At 43.4% G+C, this 22,081-nt stretch overlaps 1 protein-coding gene across 1 annotated transcript in view; it reads right to left on the bottom strand.

The window, feature by feature from the left end:
• The window catches only part of LOC147692141 (uncharacterized), a 605,572-nt gene that overhangs the window by 519,989 nt on the left and 63,502 nt on the right, over nucleotides 1–22,081 (bottom strand). Inside the window, exon 3 of the mRNA XM_086939503.1 lies at nucleotides 16,169–17,482. Within this exon, the coding sequence (XP_086795629.1) occupies nucleotides 16,169–17,482 (1,314 nt within the window). The remainder of the gene's footprint in view (nucleotides 1–16,168; nucleotides 17,483–22,081) is intronic.

The following is a 22,081-nucleotide window of genomic DNA, read 5'->3' as shown; positions in this document are numbered from 1 at the left end:
GCTATTGCGAGAGTCCATCGATCTATAGTCAAGCGTTGAAGTCACAACTTGATCTGTTGATTTTGCCTGATGGTGCAGCCCTTATTCAATACGTAGATGATTTATTGGTCGCTGCTGACACTGAGGAGATTTGCAGGGAAGCCACTTTGTTGTTACTACATCACTTGTCTGATTGTCATCACAAAGTTTCTCTCTCGAAGTTGCAATTTTGTCGCCAAGAAGTAACCTACTTAGGTCCCCTCTTATCGAAGGAGGGAAGGAAACTGACCCCAGAAAGAATTCAAGCCATTGCAAAAATGAATGTGCCTACGACACAGAAAGAAGTACGTGCGTTTTTGGGTATTACGTCGTACTGTAGACCCCTAATTTTTCATTGCTAGCGAAGCCTTTGATAGCCCTTACTGTTGAGGATACTCCAAATCCTATTCCTTGGACTGACGAATGTCAAACGAGCTTTTCTGAATTTCGCAATGCGTTGTGTTCGGCTCCTGTGTTGGGTACTCCCGACTACAGTAAGCCTTTCACATTGTATGTTCACGAGAGAGAGGGATGTGCATTGTCAGTCTTGACTCAACAGTTTGTCGATAAGCAACGTCCATGTGCGTACTTTTCGTCGACTTTAGATCCGGTAGCTAGAGCGTTGCCAAGTTGCTTGAGAGCTACGGCGGCAGCGGCTGTTTCAATTCGACAGTCTGCTGGTTTGGTTATGGATAACACGTTAGTGGTTATGGTTCCACATGCAGTGGATACCTTGTTGAATCGTACGAAGACACAGCATTTAACTAGTGCTCGGTTGTCGGGTTATGAGCTGACGTTGTTAGCGAGTCATGTGCACATTAAATGATGTAACACGTTGAATCCAGCCACATTGTTGCCGATTTCAGTTGAGACAGATGATAATAATGAAGAACAGCAGGACTGTTTTCTGAGATCTGAAGAAGAAACGAAAGGGAGGATAGATTTGAGGGATACTCCTCTTTCTGAATGTGATGGTACTTTATGGGTTGATGGTTCGTGCTTTAAGTTGCCGAATGGTGATACGACTGCAGCATATGCTGTTACGACTTAGCATACGATTGTTGAAACTGCACGTATCCCACATAATTCAGCACAAGCAGCAGAATTGATTGCACTCACGAGAGCGTGTGTGTTGTCGAAAGGTATGAGAGTGACCATATATACTGATAGCCAATACGCTTTTGGCGTGGCTCATAGCTTTGGACATTTGTGGCGTGAACGTTGGTTTTTAACTTCGCATGGGACAAAGATCCAGCATGGACAGTTGGTGAATGAGCTTCTTGAGTCACTGACCCTACCGTTACAAGTTGCGATTGTGAAATGCAGTGCACACAAAAAGGTTACTGATGATGTTGGTCGTGGTAATGCATTTGCTGATGAAATCGCAAAAGATGTAATGAATCGAATGTATGTAGCAGGCCCTGCAAGATGGGTTGGTGATGTTGGAATGTGTAAAGATACGATTGAGAGCGTGAAATCCATTCAAGCAGAAGCTACAGAGAAAGAGTTGAATGAATGGAGAGAAAGTAAGGGTAAATTGGATTCAAATGGTTGTTGGATTGATTTGTCAGAGCATCAGAGATGGTTGTTACCCGATGCATATGTGCTTGCAGTTGTTACAATGGCTCATGGAATGGCACATATTAGTGTGAAAGGGATTTGTAAGTTGTTGGCTCCGGTTTGTCAGAATGCGAGAATCCCAAAATGTGCAGAGAACTAGGTGAAGAATTGCATGGTGTGTCTGAAATACAATTCTGGTAGGGGAACTCCAACTCCAGCTGGTCATTTTGCACCTCCAACGTATCCGTTCGAGGTTTTGCAGCTAGATTTCATTCACATGGAAAGGTGCAACAATTTGAAATACGTACTCGTTGTTGTTTGTGCCTTTTCGAGATGGGTGGAAGCATACCCCTAAAGGACAAAACTGCCATATCCACAGCTAAAGCCCTTGTCAAGGAATTCTTCCCTAGATTCGGAATGCCGAGAATGGTCTGGAGTGAAAATGGAAGTGAGTTTGTGGGTCGAGTGATGAAGAAAGTATGTGAGGGCCTCGGCATTCAACAGAAGTTCCACGCTGCAAATCACCCCCAATCAACTGGTTTAGTAGAATGCTATAATGGCACATTGAAGCTGAAACTAGCAAAGATTCAAGCGAGTTCTGGTCTTAAATGGCCTGACGCTCTCCCTTTAGCCCTCCTATCAACGAGAATGACTATTCATTCGCGAATGGGACTTAGTCCCTATGAGATTGTGTTCGGCCGTCCGGCCAATATATGGGGAGTGCCAAGGCCGAAAAAGTATAGCGAACTTGAACATCCTGTACTGCTTGATTATCTGTATGAATTGATGGCTAAATTGCGTGTTTTACACCAACAGGTGCATGATACACTGCCTCCGGTCTCTGAAGCTCCAGGACATCCTATCGATCCTGGATCGTGGGTACTTATCCGGAATTTCCAGCGGACAAAGAATGATCAGCCCCGTTGGACCGGACCCCACCTTGTTCTTCTTTCAACAAGATCAGCTGTTCGAGTAGAAGGCAAAAAGCATTGGATCCACGGCGTACACTGTAAGAGGGTCCCACTGCCTCTCCCGTACGACCGTAGGATCCAGGAGAATGTCGCTGACTCTGAAACTGAGACTGTGCCGCGTTTTCTGCCCTTTAGCGATGCACGTGTAAAAGGAACAATTTCTGAACAAGAAAGTGACAATATCTTGCAAGAAGCTGTGTCACCGTCAAGTCGATTGGACACTACAGAGCCTGAACTCCTGTTTCAGGACCAGACAGTACAAGGAAGAAGCCGTTATAATCTGAGGCCGAGAACTATGGACAAATAAAAATCTTTTTTTATTTTTGAATGTGCAGCTCTCTCATCTGAGAAACTTGCTTATTTTTGTTTTTTTTGAACTGCCATCTGGTTCAGCTGCTAGGGTTGCGGTTGCTTAAAGTCTTTGGAGTGCAGCTGAAGACGTTAGGTCGACAGTTCTGGTTGGTCTAAGGGAGTTGCCCTGGACTGCCAGAAGCATTCCTTAGCAGAAACACTCTACCGCCGCGGAAAGCTACTTAGAGAGGATGGAGTTTTTCAAGATGGAGAGACCTGCCAAACAGATTAACTTTAAAGCCAGAATGTGTATACTGATGACAAGATAACGATTTTTGATATTATGCATTTGTATGTTGTTTAGTGTAATGATGTTTTTAATAGGATATGTCTTATTCTCTTTCAAGTGACCTTTGCACCCACTACACAGCCCATACCTTCTCCTACTGTTTCTTCGCATTTTTTTCACCCTCTGCCTGAGCATGAGTCCACTAGAAGATTAGAGTTTATCAATAACTCTTTCATCCAGCTTTTGCACCAACTAGTAGTGAATACAACTAATTGTTGGGTGTGTGGTCTTATGCCACATACAACAGATAAAGGTATCCCATACTTGGTCTTACCATTTAGCTATAATGGTTCTTTGTGGGCGTTTCAGTCGATGTTCATATATGCTATTGAACCATATCCTCCGCGTTCCACGAGAAGTAACTTCAGCAACAAAGCATTGGTAGTAGGGATTGCAAATATGAGCAGAACAATTGACTCGAATAGAACGATTCCTAGAGATGAGTTGCAAGCTTATGTTAGATGGAATGTGACAAAGTATGGAGTTGCTTTGAGTGAGAACCAGCGAGCAAAGAGATCCTCTTCGATTTGGATCGTACCCCATCAGGGTCATCTATGTCTGCAAGGTAATGGCAAGAATCCCGGAGCTCAGTTAGGGAGAAGTATCTGCACTGAGACATATGTTTTTGCATCCCAGACTTCCGCTCCGTTTCTAGCAGCTAAGGGTACCTATTTCATCTGCCATGATAGAGCCTATACATGGTTGCCCCCTGACTTTTCGGGCACATGTTTTGTTTCGTTCCTGTTGCCTCCCACTTACACGGCAACGGCAGATTACCACAGGACAAGGATAGTTAGAGGTGTCGTGAGTAAAGAAGACACTGCAGGACAAGAATTTGGAGATTTTGTGAAGGGTTTTCTGCCGTTTTGGGGACCTATGGTTAACAGCAGGAACATAAGGCAATTGACAAGAGTGGTTGAATCCACCATAGTTGAAACTGCCGGTGCCCTTGGTAATTTGACGGCTGAGCTCCAGTCGGATCGCCTTATGACTCATCAGAATAGGGTCGCGTTAGATGTCATACTTGCAGATCGAGGTGGGGTATGTAAAGTGATCCAATCCAGTTGATGCACTTTCATCCCCGATAACGCTCCAACAGTTTACCAGGCCATTTCCAAACTGCATAAAATCTCTGACTCTATCCACCTGGATAAAGGGGATTGGTCATTGATGGGGTGGTTCTGGGAACTGATATCTGCCTGGGGATGGAAGATTCTGATAGTCATTGGGATGATCTTAGCCATACTTTTTCTGTTCTGTCCGTGTGTACAGTGTGCTCCTGCAATATGTGGCCTCTGTGCTAAATCGTGTGTAAGGAAACCTGTATCAAGAAACGAGCTAAGTAACAGGATGATGCTACAGCAGCACCTCAATGACTTTATGAATATCGACCTGGACTCAGATTAGCGCGAGTATAGGTTACTGCCTATGTAAGGGCAAAAGGAGGGTCTGTAGTACTTAAGATTCTGGACCCGTGTTATAAACATCGTCGTACCATGACGATTTTTGTATCAGCAGACCGGTAATGACTGAGATACTATGCACAAGCATTTCCGTCATGTTCAAGTGACGAAATCACCCCGAAATCGGAGTTTCCGTCTTGAACCCTCGGGTTCCATTTTGAGAGCGGCAGCCATTTTGTGATTGCCCTCACCTAGGCTATATGACTGAAGCCGAAATCGAGTCAGAAGGACACGTATACCTTCGCTGACTCCTATGTGACCTGGGCGAGCTGAGTCCACTGCCTGAAGCCAAACCTGTTCGACCAGGTCCTTTCCCAGTGGCCGAATGAGATCAGCATCCAGGTGCGCATGTCGTAAACCTTTTTCATCACATACAAACTGTGTCTAATCTCACACACACCTGTCTCTGCTTCTTTCTTTATGACTTGCTTTACGATGAGGAGGTGCCCGTTTTTATTAGGGGTCCGTCGATATCTGATGAAAAAATACTGGACCTTGCCGGATAGTTAATTGTGGGCTGAACAAACTGAAATATGGGCTTGTCATCATGACTGCTTTTTATTTGTAGTAGAAATATGTGAATGGTCAACTGTAAAATAAGGAATGTTTGCCTAAAGCATAATATTCTGTATAAAAGAAGAAGGCTGACTTTGTAGGATTGAGCAGTCTCCTGAGAATATACACGTTGTTGTACTTCTAGGATTTCTGTTACTGGCTGCAGCTAATAAATACGATCCTTGACTTCACCTAGAAGACTCTGTGTTTCTGTAGTCCAAAACAGGAGAACTCGAAGTCTTCGGGTGTTGTACCCTGGCACCGCTGGGTTCTTAAAACGTGGTACTTCATCCTGGCTGGATTGGGAAATGCAAGACCTTTTGAGGTGTCTATTGTGGCACCTAGATATTGTTGGATGCGTGATGGTTTGAGGTGAGACTTTGGGAGATTTATTGTAAACCCTAAGTCGTGAAGTAGTTGGATTGTGGTGTGTGTGTGATGTACACACTGAGTATGTGACTTGGCTTTTATGAGCGAGTCGTCTAAGTATGGAAAGACATGAATCTGTTGTCTTCCTTAATTGGCTGGTACCACTGCTAGACATTTTGTGAATACTCTGGGTGCTGTGGTAACTCCGAATGGGAGATCTTTGAATTGAAAATGCTGACCGTCCACTACAAACCGAAGATATTTCCTGTGAGCAGGATGAATGGGAACGTGGAAGTAGGCATCCTTGAGATCTAAAGTGGCAAGGAAATTGCCTTGTTTCAGTAGGGGAAGGACCTGTTGAACAGTGACTATTTGAAAATGGTTTGATTGTATGTATAGGTTTAATGATCTGAGGTCTAAGATGGGCCTCAGGGTTCCAAACTTCTTTGGAATGAGAAAGAACAGGGAGTGAACAACTGTGTTTTGATGGTGAAGGGGAACTGGTTCTATTGCATGTTTGTGCAGTAGGGAAAGCACCTCTTGCTTTAGAAGCGTTAATGTTCTGTTGACATTGGACGCTGTTTGGGTGGTATGTTGGGGGGGGGGGGGGGAGTAGCAGTGAGCTCCAGGCAATAACCAGATTGGATGATTTGTCTCACCCACCTGTCCGTGGTGATATTGTTCCAAACAAGTAGGAACTGGGTTAATCTTCCCCAGACTGGATTATGATAGTCCGGGGGAAGCGACGGGAAGTCATTGTTTGGAGGTGGTGGCAGTACGAGTATTGGTTGTTTTGCCTCTACCTTTGCTGTTATTGCCTCTGTAGCCTCCTCTGTAATAACCTCTGGTAGAGGAGGTTTGTGTGGGACTTTTATATGAAGTGGAGGTGTTATCTGTGTTAAAGCCTCTAGAGGCGCGCCTATAAGAGGAGCCATGAAAGGCACTTCTGGGAGCTTGCGATTGCAAGGCTCCCATTGATTTAGCGGTGTCAGTGTCTTTTTTCATTTTTTCTAAAGATGAATCCACCGTAGGTTCAAATAAGTGTTCCTGGTCAAAGGGTTGGTTCAGTATGGTAGTCTGAACCTTGAAATCCTCAGCCAGGCATATCAGCATAAAAGGACACTTGTATTTATGGTTCGGGAGGCTGTGTCTGCGGCATTGAGAGCAGAATGGAAGTATTGGTTACCAGTTTACCTTCTTGTATAAGATCACTGGGCTCTTGTCTTATATTGATCTGGAAGGTGTTGTAATAGGGCCTCTAGCTCGTCATAGTGCACCCTATCGTACCTAGCTAATAAAGCCTGTGTGTTGGCAATCCTCCATATATTGGCTGCTTGTGACGCTGTTCTTTTGGCAGATGCATCCAAGAGTTTTGACTCTTTGTCAGGTGGTTGAGCATCACCTAAGGTTTGAGAGTTGGCCCTTTTTCTGGTGTTCGAAACAACCAGGGAATCTAAGGGAAGCTGTCCCTTCATATATGCAGGCTCAGTTGGGGCCGCCTTATACTTTTTTCTATTCTAGGGTTAATAACTCTAGCCGGTGTGGAACCAAGCTTCAGCGTGGACGAAGATGGTGGTTTCACTTTTGGTTTCTCTTTAGTTGGTGCAGAGGATGGGGTTTTAACACCGACGGTAGGCTGGCTCGATCCCGAGTGGCCTGTAGGCTTATGCGTAGATTTCTTTGCCGAACCCGAAGGGCTGGGCATGGGAAGTTTTTTCATGGTGTGCACCTAAGCCTGAAAGTGAAGAGGTTACCAAAGCCTTTGGATGGGTGGGTGGGGTGGAGGGGTCTACGTTAGTACTTAAGACCCGTTGCCCCGGGGTGATGTCTTCGACATTGGATTCCTCCGCTTCTGAGGCGCTGAAGGTGCCTTCTTCCATCCATCCTGTTCCGATACATCAACGCCTTCCTGGAAAATGTTGTCTGGTATCGATGTCGATGATCGAGCCATGCTACTTCAAACTTGACGATCCCTGATGGTTTTCTTGGAGTGAAAGAGGCACAGCCAGACAGTCTTTGGCCTTGTGCTCAGGTGAAAGGCAGAGGTTACACACCTCATGCAGATCGGCGTGTGGAAACTTGGATCCACATTGAGGACACTTTATGAAGGAAGTCCTTTCCATGAGCCAAGAAGGCCTGATGGCGCAGCTAGGCCTGAAGGCCTGCTTCGACGACCCGAACCAAAGTAGAATTTGGTAGAGATGCACGTCGAAAGGGAAAATGCTATCGAAAACAATACCAAAGAATTGGGTAAGGATTGCGCGTCGAAAGGTAAATCGGTAACGATACCGAACCGGAACAGATGGAACACATCCGAGCCCCATGGCGGAAAAAAACAATCTCAAGATGGAGTCGATGCCCATGCGCACTATTGTTCAAAGGAGGAGTCACCTATCTCGTGACTTCCAAAGTCTTTTCCAAGACAATAACATATTGCAAACATCCAGGCCCAACACCTGATGGCGATCTATGCATAGTGTGTGATCTGCCGCTCATATTCCTCGAACAGTTCATTTAGCACAGGGATAGCCAGAATGTCAGGAATAAGGTCATGATGTCAAAGATTGGCCAGAAATATATTCACCACATGTAAATGAAGTCCAAATGTGTCCTTTGATGATGCCTGGATTTTGAAGGTCATTTGAATTTCTGCAGTGGTGAGGAACGGCTTTACAGATGGGTCATATTTCCAGTGACTTTGGGATTTATCCTTCTCCTGATTATGGGCATTAGACTTGCAGTGCCATGAGGGTGGGTGTGCCAGGCCTTGGCCCTATGGCCTAGTGAGTTATTCAGCGGCCAATCATTAGCCAGATGTTGAGCAGGGCCAGACTGGAAAAGTTTTAATTTCCGTTTAATCCTGTCTCACTCTTCAAGAGACCATGACTCGATACATGCCATGAGGAAGCATGGCAAGGTCTTAGCGGTCATTCGGTTTTATAGGCAGCCCCCTTGGCTACAGCCCACTATTTAAAAGTCAGTCTCACATAATGGTCCGCCTGGCCTTTACTTTAAGGGTCAACAACGCCGCAGGGTACGACCAGTTTGGCAGTAGTCATATTTTCCTGAATTGGAATGCGTGCTTCAGCCCAACTGCTGGTTCATTCAATAGTGGATCACATGTACATGCGAGGGAGTGTTTGGAAGCAGGATGTAGTTACGCAGCTCTGCGTTTGAGTTCAAAGTTCTTTTGAACTGAGGTTGATTTGGAGATCCACTAGTAACAAAAGGGACTATGACACTCAAAACCAGGAAACTACCCTACCTTTGAGATTTGAGTGCATCGGGTGCTAAGCAGTTCTTATAGGTCTTGAAGTTTTTCCCCTGTGAATCCAGTGGTTAGTGTTAACATACTGAGCATTCAGTACCTTAAGTTCTGTTCATATTCCAGTTCCCGTCCCATTTCTCTTTTCTCTGAGGTGGTTTCTGACAGGTAACCATACTCCACTTAGAATCTGGATTTCTGTCTTGTGAGTGTTGGCTATTATCATGCACAATTCCTGTCAATCTAGGTAGGGGATTCTTGACTAGGAGAGGTTGCCTCTCCTTTACATTCTAATAGATTTAAGTTCATGTAACAAGCTTGTGCGACTGGTGAGACCTTGATTCAGCTGATGGCAATTCTCTCAGGTCTCTATGGATTTCTAAACTCAGCAGTTGTTTGGTCCTGCCTCTTCCCAGGAGGGTCACTGCAGCCTAATCTGGTTCTTATGGGAGGTAGCTCAGGGGAGCACCTTAAAATTGCATAGCTAGTGGCGGTTTACATGGAGGGTTTTGGGTGTGACTAGGCTTCCAGGTTGCTTCTTCCGTATCCCAGAGCAGGGTTACAATTGGAGCTTCAGCAATTTTTGAGGTGTTTTCAAAGAATACATTCTGATTTAGTGGCTGCCTTTCCTGCTTCTTCTTGGTTACTCGTGATTTTGGAATCCATGCTAGAGCCTTTGGTAGGCCACATTTCTGGAGAATGTCATAGTTTCACATCTATTCCAGAGCATTGTACTGGCCATTTACCTTTTCTGCATACATCGGTTCAGGTCAGTTGTAGAGGGTGTACATGCTGCTTGGGTGTCATGTCTTCTGATATTAGCACAGGTTTCTCCCCTATATAGAGTGTGATTTTCCTTGGTGCTTCTCTCCGCTCAGCTGTGAACATTATTCTCATACTGTACGGTGTGGCCTCTGGGCCTAATTCCAAACTCCTAAGGTAGGTGGCTCCAAGATTCTCATGTGGGGATTTTTTGGAATTGATTTGTTGGGTCAGAGTGGTTGTTAATTCTCTTCTACTCTCAACGGGTGTTCAAGCCCTCTTGTTCAATTTATTATGCCTATGGTTTTTTAATTGGGGGTACATGGGTTGGGCTGAAACAGTTTGGTGTGTCTGAGTTTAGTTGCTGCATTTTAGGATGGGGGGGTCTACGCTCTTCATTTAATCCTCTCTGTTGCAATTTGTTCAGTGGTAGTGGGAAGTTTAAGATGTAAACGTACATCTGTGCTCATGTCCCCTTGTTATTACTGATTTTTTTAGAAATTTTAGTTAAAAGACACATTCCACTTGTAATTGGTTTATCTAGCACGCATGTCTCTCGGTGTAGGGGTATCCCAGGCTTTGAGTGATGGGTTTGGCGGGGGAGGTGTCTTCAATGCACGTTGTGCACCATTGTTAAATGGTCCATCTGCATTGAATGTGTTCTTTCCTAGTCTGTTGTTTATTTTCAACACTTGTGGATCTAGCAGGGTTTTCTGGGTATCCATGTGCTCTTCAGAACCCAGCTGTTAAGTCTGGGTTTCTAATTTTGCTTCTCTTGAGGGGTCTGATGAGGGTATAAAAAGGGCGCTGGTGTGTGCTAGACTCTAACATTTACAGCTTTCTCTATGGCTTTGAGATGGAGAGGCTTAGGTCAGTTATTGTCGAAGGCCCCCCTTCCTTGCAATTTTCCTATCATTTTGGCTTTCTATTCAAACAAATCTTCGTGACTAAAGGGATATCTTTTCTTTTTGCACAAGAACTTACTTTTAATTTTTTCAGCTGCTCTTGTGTGGAGTTTTGCTACATTCTCTCATGTTCAGTGGGAGCTGCCGATTTATTCAACGTGGGTGGGTGGTTTCACTATTCTGGCCCCTCTTATTAACATGACATGTATTGTATTGCATTAGGATATTTTGGTAGCACTTAGTACCCCTATGAGGGGCAGTGAAGTTCTTGTCCAAGCAGGTAGCATGCTACACCTGATTGGTGAGTGATTGCATGAGTGTTGTCTTTGCGTTGAGCCAGGAAAGGAAGTGTTTCCATGGTGAGCCTGAGGACCACCGAGGTGGTAAGCTGGTTCACTGATATTATTGCCTGGTACAACTGATTTGAATGGTAGGATTTTGGGGGTTTCACAGTTCAACAGTTTTTGGCCTGCTGAGGTTTAAAGAATGTTCTCTACGATCCTGTCCGGTTGAGGTGGAGGTTCTGGTCACTTCCCTCAAGGCTTTGAGGGAGCTGCGGTCTGCATGATGTTTTCCATATTCGCGGATTTCTTATCTTCACTTTTAGTAGATGACTTTTGGTAATTTTGCAACTTTGGTGCACTGTATAACTTGTTTCCTCTGATGTACTGTATTGAAGGTCATATGCAGGTGTTGCATTAGCTTGCCCGGCAGGCATTGGTTTGTTTCATGGCTTCCATGGTATTTCTCATATCTGTAAAGACTGTGACAAGTAACTAGACGAGGAGGTTATTTCATAATTGCTTCTAATTAATTTAATTACTCTGAGTCTATTTTTCCTTGTTACAGTCATTATGTCCCTTCCTACCTCCAGTTCTGTCACTATGCCTGTCTCTCGTATGGGAGTGAGAACTCAACAGGATGTCTTCTGGGTAAGTGTTCCCTATATAAACCCATTTGAAGGAAAGAGGACAACGTGCCTGTGTCGCAGATTGGTATGGATTTATAATTTTTGTGCCTCATTAATAACGTGTAATATATGCTCATTCTCAATTGCACATGTATGCACAGATACAGTACTATTGTTTTTTAAACTATTCCCTATGATATGTAGAAATGTGATTTTGAGATATATGTTAAGAAGGTCTCAATTTATGTATAACACCATATTTAATAGGATGGAATTCATTTCTGTCACTCGTGTTTTTTCCATTGCCCATATCTCTCCTAGCAATTTCTGCAGCACACAGTCAAGTTGAGATGTTCTGGTTTATTTCCACTGTTATTGCAATGCTACTTACGATGAACTCTCCCTGGTTAAACCGCAGACAGCAACAATACCCCTAAGGCCCTTCCGCTGGTTTACTGTGCCCTACTCATTTACATAACACTCTGTTCTTTATTTATCTAATTTGTTTGACTACCTTCAGATGACATTAGCATAGAGGGGGCTGACTAAATGTACACTATCTCCAATCCACTAAATGTGGGTATTCTGGTAAAGGTGAATTTTGGGGGAATTTATAATATTGGGGTACACTGAGGCCACATCTGTATGGAGAATTGAACTCACTGCATAGCAGTAATGACTTTAAGGCATTAGAATGGGCTCAGAATAATGGAATCATCAGAAAGTAATTAACTCGGTATACACCACCGGGCTCCAAGCATGTTAGATTTACTAAATATCACCATAAACAACCAAGTACAAAGTACTAAGCATCATCCATTGCTACCCCCATACTAGAACAGGCAGTGGTTTAATAAAAACTCGTCAGACCAACCTTCAAAATTTGGTAAGGGGCAGCTACAACATTACTTAAACTGGTCATTTTACTGATCTATAAATGGCTGGCAATGAGGGAGACTCCTTAGTGGTGTTTACTCAGGAACAGTAAAAAGAGTTTCAGAAATCTGGAAAAAATAGCTTAAAAAAAACGTAAAAGGTGATGGAAGGATGCTTGCAATAAGTCTAACCACCGGCAGTCACTCAGGGTAGCATTCCAACCCATCGTTTTTGTGCCCACCATGACACCTCAAATTAGACCCACCTATATGAAATTAGTCTGAAACCTACTCCAATAGAAACAGTCCAGTCTGAATTGTCAAGCCAGGCCCTCTCTGAATTGGAACACAAGCAACTCAAGACTGGTTTCGCCCCAATTGCGGTTCTTCAGTCCGGTGTAGCTTTAGTTCCAGTGGCACAGTGAACAAGGGTCCCAGGTCTTGCAAACCCTTGGCCACTTAGGGCATTACATCAAACACACAAATGGTGATGTGAGGATGCTTGGAGCAGAATCAAAACTGATTTGCATATGGCTGGGTCTATTCTGAGGTGACATAGTGGGCAAAAGAACGATGGGTTGGAATGCTACCCAGAGAGATTGCCAGCCGTTAACCCTATTGCAAGCATCCTCGGATCACCTTTGGTGTGTTTTTATCAAAACAGCTTATTGCCAGCTGGAGTATTTCCCACACACTAAGGTTTGTGGCCTTTTGTAGTAATCTGACCACTCCATGATGCCATAGAGCGGCTGCCTTACTTCACATTAAGAAAGCGCTAGCACTGGTGCAACTGCTGTGCGGGCTAATGTTATTTTTCCGATAACAGATAATTAATTCTTTCAATGTACTTCTTTTGCACATCTACAAAGGATGAGTGCTACAGTACATTAGTACAATTGTGGCTCCCTTTCTTTTATTTTTATAGAGCACAGCCCCCTGCACACATGACTGTATAGGATAAATGTATCCTTAGTAAAGCTCTACAATACACAGGTGATATGAAGTTAACTCTAACAAGCCCATTGCAAGTTGGGTTCTAAATGGCCTGGCGATCTTTGTCCCCTTGAGTTACAGATACAGAGGGCATCAATAACTCAGGGTTGCGGTAACACTCCCCAGCCCAACTATTTAAGGAATAATGTATATATTTATGTGGTATTTCTACAGTGAAAAACAAACTAAAATATGTATTTCTGGACAGATATTCTCATACTTTACAGAGTGAAACCCCTTGTGAAACATTCCTGTGCTGCCATGCTACAGAAGCTTTCATAAGGGAATGGGAAGATATGGCGGAAGCAACAGAGAAGCCAGAGATGGAAGCGAATGGGGAAACTAGAAGAGTTAGGGTGGTGAGGGGAAGCAGCAGATGGTGGGAGAGGAAGAAAACACAAACTTTCACTGAATGCTGAAACAAAAGAAAAAAGTGGTAAAGAAGCTATCCTCCAGGGGAGACACATACACAAGAAGAGGAAGGCAAGCAATGGAATAAGAAGCAAGCAAGTGAGATTGACAAGAAAGCCATACCACTGATAAGCAATGGACTCATCCAAAGCCCATTTTCAGGTTACCGCTTCACAGCTGTGAAATCTTTTGGATTTAATATATCTTAAAAGGGGGTTCTTAGCAGTTCCCATGGTCTGAATTACTGTGTTCATTCGCTTTTGTGTGGAACTTTTTTTGTTAACTTCCCCCAGGCTACCTGCTTTTACTATACTTCAAATAAAGCCGTTCACATTGTTTAAGCCCTATTCACGGTCAAGATGAGATCTTTTTCCATGGAAAAGGCAGACTGCTTCTACCAGTATGCTGAAATGCTTGCTTTTTATTACTTAGTTCTGTAAAGCAGATGCCTTAGCCTTAGGATGTTTGTGGCATTTACTATTCACACCTCAGTACCTTTCTTTGCACTTTGTAGGCATTATCGGATTGATTTTTTTCAACTTAATCTATTTGGGCATTATGATCAAATTCTAAATGTTGTAATAAACATTGCACATTAAAAATAAAGTTAATATATAAGAACTATGCTATATCTTACTACTAAACAGATATCCACAAGTGCAGTTATCTAGCAGACAACAGGGTCATGATTTCAAAGGTGCTGTAGCAGCGGGCCCAAAAGTTGTCAAAACTCCTATAAATACATAATATTGATATATTTGACTACTATACAAGCAGTCACAATTGCAGTTAAAAGAGACTGTAGTTAAATGGTGTAACAGGTGCAGGGCACTGGGGCCAAAAGATCTAGAGACCCCACTAAACCCAGATTGTTGTTAAAAATTTAAAACTAAACAGGCAGCCTCAAGTGCAGTTACCTTGCAGACAACCAGGTCATGATTTCAATGGTGCAACAGGTGCGGTGACACCCGGACCAAAAGCTCTAGGCACCCCACTAAACACCTAAAATTACTATATTTTACTACTAGACAGGCATTTACAAGTGCAGTTATCCAGCTGGTACTAGGCCCAGGATTTCAATGGTGATGTAGGTGCAGTGGTGCCGGGATCATACGTTGTCAGAACTCCTCTAAACACCAAATCTTGCTAGATTTATATATTTAAAATATTTAAATATTGCTATATTTAAATAAGCAGTCACAAGTGCAGTTATCTTACAAGCACTAGAGTCATGATTTCAATGGTGCAGTAGGGGCAGTGACACCGTGGCCAAAAGCTCTAGGAACCCCTCTAAACACAAAATATTGCAATATTTTACTACTAAACAGGCAGTTGCAAGTAAAGTTACCTTGAATGGTGCAGCAGATGCAGGGGCACCGGGGCTAAAGGTTGTCAGAACTTTCCTAAATACATAATATTGATATAGTTGACTACTAAACAGGCAGTCACAATTGCAGTTACCTTGCAGTTAAAATGGACTTGATTTGAATAGTGCAGAAGGCGTAGTTGCACTGGGGCCAAAAGCTCCAGGGACCCCACTAAACCAAATCATTGCTAAATTTTACTACTAAACAAGACAATCACAAGTGCATTTATCTAGCAGGCAATAGGGTCATGATTTGGATGGTGCAGCCGTTCTAGTAGCACTGGTGCCAAAAGTTGTCATAACTCCTCTAAAAACACCAAATATTTATATATTTTACTTCTAAACAGGCAGTCACAAATGCAGTTGTCTTGCAAAAACTAGGGGCATGATTTGAATGATACAGCAGGTGCAGTGGCACTGGGCCCAAAAGATGTCAGAACTCCCCATAGCACATAATATTGCCATTGCATCAATACATTCTATTATTTCACTTTTTCATAAAAAATTTCAAAATTTGCTCTTACCTGCACTATACTACGAGTAACAGTACAATATATTGCCTTTTAGCACATAAACAAGTCATATCACTTTAACAGACTTTCTGTAACTTTTATTGTACAACTACTCAGCAAGCTACAACTTACAAAAGAAAACGGCTTATTATTATTCACATAGGGGAAACCTAATGTGTTTACCAATGCTTGTTAGTATTGGTATTTTACACAGAGGGACATTTGGCAAAAGACAACTAAAGCTGTCTGTAGGTGAGACCTAAAAAGTATTTTGCATTAGAAAACAAATCAAAAAAATCTCCTGATTAAAGTCCTTAAGAAATATAACAGAGTAAACGAAGCTGCAATTTTGAAATAACAGACTGGGGTAGACAACTTAATACGAAACATGTTTTTTGGGGTAAAAGGACATAATTTTCGATTATTATCTCAGTACTCTGCTTGACCTCTGGAAACTGCCAAATGTTTGTATATCTCAGACTGATCTATGGGATTTCTAATGAAATTTCTGGCACAAAAAAAAGATTGTGTTTTTATGGGAGTGAAAGCATATCAGAACAAACATGTCAGAGACATTTACATCTGTGGCCTACCTTCTCCTTGGCTATTAGGCCAGTGGCTATCTCCATCTGGATATTGCCTCCTTCTCCGGATCCTGGGAATGCCTCACGTTGTACACTCCCATATATTCTCCACCGATCCAGGCACTTCCTGAAGAACATGGATATCACTTCGTCATTGTCACTGTTGAAGACAATGCTTTTCAGGGACGTAAAAGGATGTAAACAGAAATACCGATGAAGGCCATCAACCACAATGTTGATATAATCTAGTCTAGAAAGCAGGTCACTCTCAATTTTCTGACCACAGATAGCCACAGAGGACAACTTTTTCCTCTCAGCATACTCCAAAGCAAATCCTAGGGCCTCTCTCATTACCAGTTCTAGACCACCTCTGTCCCTCTCTGATGTATTAGATCTCTTATTCAGAGTTACTAAGCTGATAACCCTCTGAAATCTCCCTACTGAAGAGGTTTGGGTTTGCAATAATACTTGCACTGCATGTCTCTCAGATTCACCCAACATCGAAATCTCATTTTTAGCACTGCTGGCTTTTCTCCCCTTTGTGGTTTCTGTGTGTCTGCTCCCCTCCTTCACCAAACAAATCAGGGCATCCACATTTGGAAGAAGCTTCCTGCTGTCATCCTTGCAAAGAGAGAGGGTGGTGTCCCCAGTCAGGTGGAATGGTAAATCATTTCTCTGCTTGGTTCTTGGAGACATTGCTGATACTGCCTCAGTGTAAAGGATGTCATTTACAAGGCTCTTTGCTTGCTCTATGTCAACTTTGGGCCCGCGAAACAATATGGCTGGTGCTTTCAGATCAAACCATAGCTTCAGTTCCACATGAAAAGGAGAATTGGGGAAGCTGCACTGCAAATCCTTAAACCGCAACAGTTCTTGGGAGCCTACAATGAGCGACTCATCACTCAGAACCTTGCCTTGCAAGAAATCCAAAATCTCAGACTCTGCCTGGGTAAAGCAATCCTTGAATCCTACCAGGTCTATCTCAAAGGACTCCATATCTCCATTCTGAACAACACTGGCCTGTACCCTCTGTCCTGATTCTTTAAATCTGCGGTTGAGCCAGTTCTTCAGGAGCTGCCACTCATAATGCCCAAAACACTCCACTCCAATGGGGATTTTCCTCTCGCACAACATATCCTGGAGGAACTTTTCAGCTTGTGCAACATCCTCCACTGAAAATGAGGAAATATGAAGGTACTCCCCAATTTCCAGTTCTGTTGGAACTCCCAAAAGACTGAACAATTCCAAGATGAGCTCCTTTAGACTGATAGACTGCAAAAACTTCATTTTCACAGCAGAAAACTTTATCGCTCTTCGACATTTCTGTTGAAAAATAAATTAATATAGTAAGATGTTTGATAGTTTTAGAAATGCAATTTTGAAGAAGAGTTTAAAACATTTGCCTTTCTGTACCTACATAGTGGGATATACAAAAGGTCTGAATTTCTTAGATTTGTGTCCACTTGTTAAAACAAGGAGTGACTGTTTAAATAACAAAGAGATGGGTCAGAGTTTGATGGCCAAAACAAGAGAGAGACTCCTCAGTTAATGCCATGCTGTAATTATAGCAGAAGAGTTCTGTCAGGTGTTTTCAATATGTAAAGAGACACTCTTCTCTTTTGTGAGAGGGGCACCCACAAATCAAAAATAAACACTGGCAACGCCAGTAGATCTGGTCCCTTTTTTAGGGGAAGTGTTTGGTACCAGTAGGGTGACTGTGTGTTGTGGTCCCAGTTGTTCTAGAAAGAAAATCCAATATGAATCACAATTCTTATCCTTAAATAGGAGTGAAATGAAACAGAATGAAAAAACTAAGGTGCCGATTAGGATGGCGGACGGGCCTGCGTCCGTCTGCGACCCCCGAGGTGGAGGGACCAACCGCAGGGGCAGCGGCGGTCCCTCTGTTGCAATTAGGATGTGACCGCCACCCTCCCGTATATTTTACATAGCGGCGGGTGCTGCTTTAAGCAGCACCCGCCGCAATGTAAAATATGCATGTTTACCTTTGGCATGCACAACTTGGCAGCGACCTTGTGCATGCCACATGTGCACCCCCCACCCCCCAACACCCTGGGGGCTCACAACGGTCCCCCAAAACAAAAAGACCACATGCTTTTCTGCGGCGGAAAAGCCGCCATGGAATAGCACGTTTCCGCCTGCATCGTGATATGGCTGGCGGTGCTGGCGACACCACCACCATATCTGCGTACAGCCACCACGGATCAGCGGCGGACGGACTTGCCGTCCGCCGCTGATCCCACCGCCATCGTAATGTGGCGGGTGGTGTTTTCATGAACCAAGGCGGTGAATCCGCATCCTCCAGGCCAGCGGTGGGTTCCGCCGGCCCGTAGGATGCGGATTCACCGCCATCCTAATCGGCCCCTAAGTTTTTTACTGGTGAAATTAAAAAGATACGCAGAGCAAAATACAGCACATTGGATGCTTTGAGAAAGGCAAGTATTTCCTTGGCGTCTGTCAGAAATGTGTGCATACGCATTTTTATTTTGTGAACAAAAAAAGTATAAATACAACAACTTGTCATCAAGACATCAAAGTAAATAAATGAACAAGGGAGAGCAATCGTGAATAGCACTGTGTTTTTATAATAGGATAAGGAATCCAAACATCAAACAGTTCCTAAACAAAAACAAATCTTCACCCTCAATTAAAATGCTGTTACATAAGCAATGTAAATACATCACACATCGATTCAATTACAAGTTACACATAATGTTGCATCTGAACTATAACAAAATGGCTACTTGATTTCCGATCACCACAACCTAGTGGGAACACAAATGGAACAATGCAAGCATCAACAAGATAAAAGAATTATGTAGGTATTCCCATGATGATGAATTAAAATGGGGCCACCTAACAAATTTAAGATGTACGCAGTTTCAGAGATTTATACGATTTTTAGGTTTTCATCGAGGCTTCATCACAAACTTGTTAAGGACCTTACTAATATCTACACGTCTAAGTGAGTCCAAGTTGGATTACATGGCGCTGGAGTTTGGAATTATATTAACGCCTCTCAATTACCGAGGACTGATAACAGCTTTTTACACAAATGCTGTCAGTGTCCAAGTGTACAGTCAACATAATCTGGCATTCTCTAGAAACAGGGCTATCAAGACTAATGCTTACAATGTGGCCCTAATTCCATGGTTCACATATCTGAAACGTACTTACACTGCGTTGGTTGTCCCTGAATATTTCAGTTTTCCAGAATCGCTGGAACTATTCTCAAAGGATGCTAAGGAAAAGCTACATTTCAGTTACAAAGATAGGCTGCGTGAATTAAAGGCAAAATGTATGCAGGCAGTTGTTACCCATCCTGTCCTCTGTACTACTGTGGATATAGAAGCTTATTTAACCCTCATACAAAAATCTCAGTACAGATTCTATCTTAAATCTTTTTAGATTAAGCACTTTACACTTTTTACCTGCCTCCTCGAATCAGAGCATTTAGTTTGTTCAGCTTCCGATTTGTCCTTGTGATTTTCCACAGCATCAAAGCTCCAGTCATCTTGCACACTACATAGTACCCCACGTGGGGTTTTTCTTGCCCCTTGTTTACATGCTGTTCATGTCAGACAACATCATATTGCTTCACTGTTCCTACAACTAGGCTCCTCAGAGATTCGTTATGCTGTTCTATTATATGAAAGCATCTCTGAGTATTATGAAACAATATGGCATTTTTGTCACACTGCAAGTTTGTATATGTTGTTTTGATTGCATGTACAGAAAGGTTTACCGGCCCTTCAGTACTTTCAAAGAAATCTTAACAAAAGATTACATCTTCTTGTCTGAATGTCTTGCGAATCGTCTATTTAACTTTGAGATTCCTGACAGGGGTGAAATAGATCATAACCCCTGGACTCTAAGCTTGGATGGAGTTAGGCGTACCAATAGCGGCCACATATTGTGCAGTGGGCTCCTCTACATGCGCAGAAGCAACACAGACAGACAGGAGGATCAAAGTGAGGACCAAAGACACCTCTATGGTGACCAAGTAGCTACACAAGATGAACATCAACCCCAACACCACACAGGGAGACATGCCAAACAAGTGGGACATGCTGATCACAGAACTGGTGGATTGTTTATAAGCAACTGGAGGCCGCAAGCAACTTCCAAAGCCAACATGGAAGGTGCAGCTCAACAAGCTGCACAATATGAGCATTGTTATTACACGCAGGGCCGGTCCTAGCCATGGGCGGTATGGGCAGCTGCCCAGGGCCTTGCGCCTTGGGGGGGCCCACAGTTGCGGGAATAATGGAATAAATAATCATGGCATGGGGAAAAGTGATGCGCAGTGTGCACAGCACTCTCGTCGCGCAGGGGCCGGGCCGCAGCAGGCAGTAACTAAGGCAGGCAAATTAGGGGGGCCTCTCACATTCCCCTTCTGCCCAGGGCCCCAGAAATCCTAGAAGCGGCCCTGATTACACGGAGAAAGCTAAGAAGGTGCCTGCATAAGAACAATCTCAAACCCACCATTAAAACTGCAATGGATGTCACTGAATCGTGCAAGCTACACAAAAAAGCTGTGTGCAGTGTGAAGAAAGCTTCAGAAGAAAAGGAGTGGCTAAAGATGCATCAAATGGTCAAAGAAAGAAGGCTAGCCCGCTTCTAGAACTTTGTGAACAACCTAAAAGCCCCAAACTTATCTAGGGAAAATGGAGTCTCTCTCTATTTACTCCGACGCTTGGGTCTGTGTAAGAACCAGACCACAAGCAGTTACCTCCAAAATTACCACCCAAGAGGGTTTGAAGCAAGTCTGCCTCCCCTCTCCACCTATACACAGCAGATCTGTGCAAAGCTCTGGTGAAAATCAGTCTGCCCCCCCATCTCGACTAGTCCACATGTCTCTTCAGATTCTTTGATATGATAATGACATTGTAATAATGGATCACACCAAAGTGGGCCTACAGCGAACACTGAACAATCTCTAATAATTTTCTTACGATCAATCAGGATAAGACCAAAATCTTAATCTCCAGGCGCTATATGAACAAGAAATTCCCTTCCTGCTGCTTGGGATCCAATACTATTAAAATGACTCTGAAATACAACTAACTATCTGGGGGTTTGGTTCACAGAGACGTACCATCCCTTGGCCCACAAAGGCTCTTTAAAAAATAAGTCCACTGCCATCACTTATGGTCTAACTAGCCTCAAGAAGAAACAAAAAAGCCCCTCTGCCGCATCCTTTATCAAAGTCATAAAGGCATCCCTCTTTCCAGCACTACAATATGGGCACTAGGCTTTTCCTGGTGCCTGCACTGCCAGCCTAGAGAGCGCACACTGCTTAGGGTTATAAGTAAATATTGAATTTGCACAGCCATCTCCGCAGATCCAAAATTTTGCTGGAATTTAGCCTTCCAAATCAAATGCTAACTTGCAAGTCTGGCACTTTGAAATATCATATATGTATATTGAAAGCACCAGGAAAGTCACTCAAGGTCTGTCTCAGAGCCATATTCGAGCCCATGGCATAGGCAACTACAGAAGGCAAGCACATCTTTCCAAATCAAAGCCCCAGCGCTAATTCTTGATTCCATCTCCTTTTTGTTTTGGAAATAGGCAATCAATAGACAGCTGCGTTTAGCTTAATTCCAGCAAGATTATGCTTCTCTAAAATCCTCAGATTCTACTCTCTAAATTAATCATATCTGGTTGAGAGACCTCAGCCTTACCTTTCCAAGTCCATCAACAGCTGAGTGCACACAGATATCATGTATACGTGTCTACTCCGCTTACCAATAGCAGACTTCAACCCGGCATGAGTCAACCCAGGTAAGGAAGGAGCATGCAGACTATAACTAAGCCGGAATCATGGCTACTCCATCTCTGTTGCAGCTCCTCTCTTGACGATGTAAGGAGGGCCTTCAAATCAATTTTTCTGACGAAGGG

This window comes from Lissotriton vulgaris, chromosome 9 (genome assembly GCF_964263255.1).
Source record: "Lissotriton vulgaris chromosome 9, aLisVul1.2, whole genome shotgun sequence".
NCBI lineage: Eukaryota > Metazoa > Chordata > Amphibia > Caudata > Salamandridae > Lissotriton > Lissotriton vulgaris.
The sequence above is the reverse complement of the archived record's forward strand: the minus strand, read 5'-3'. Positions and strand labels throughout refer to the sequence as shown.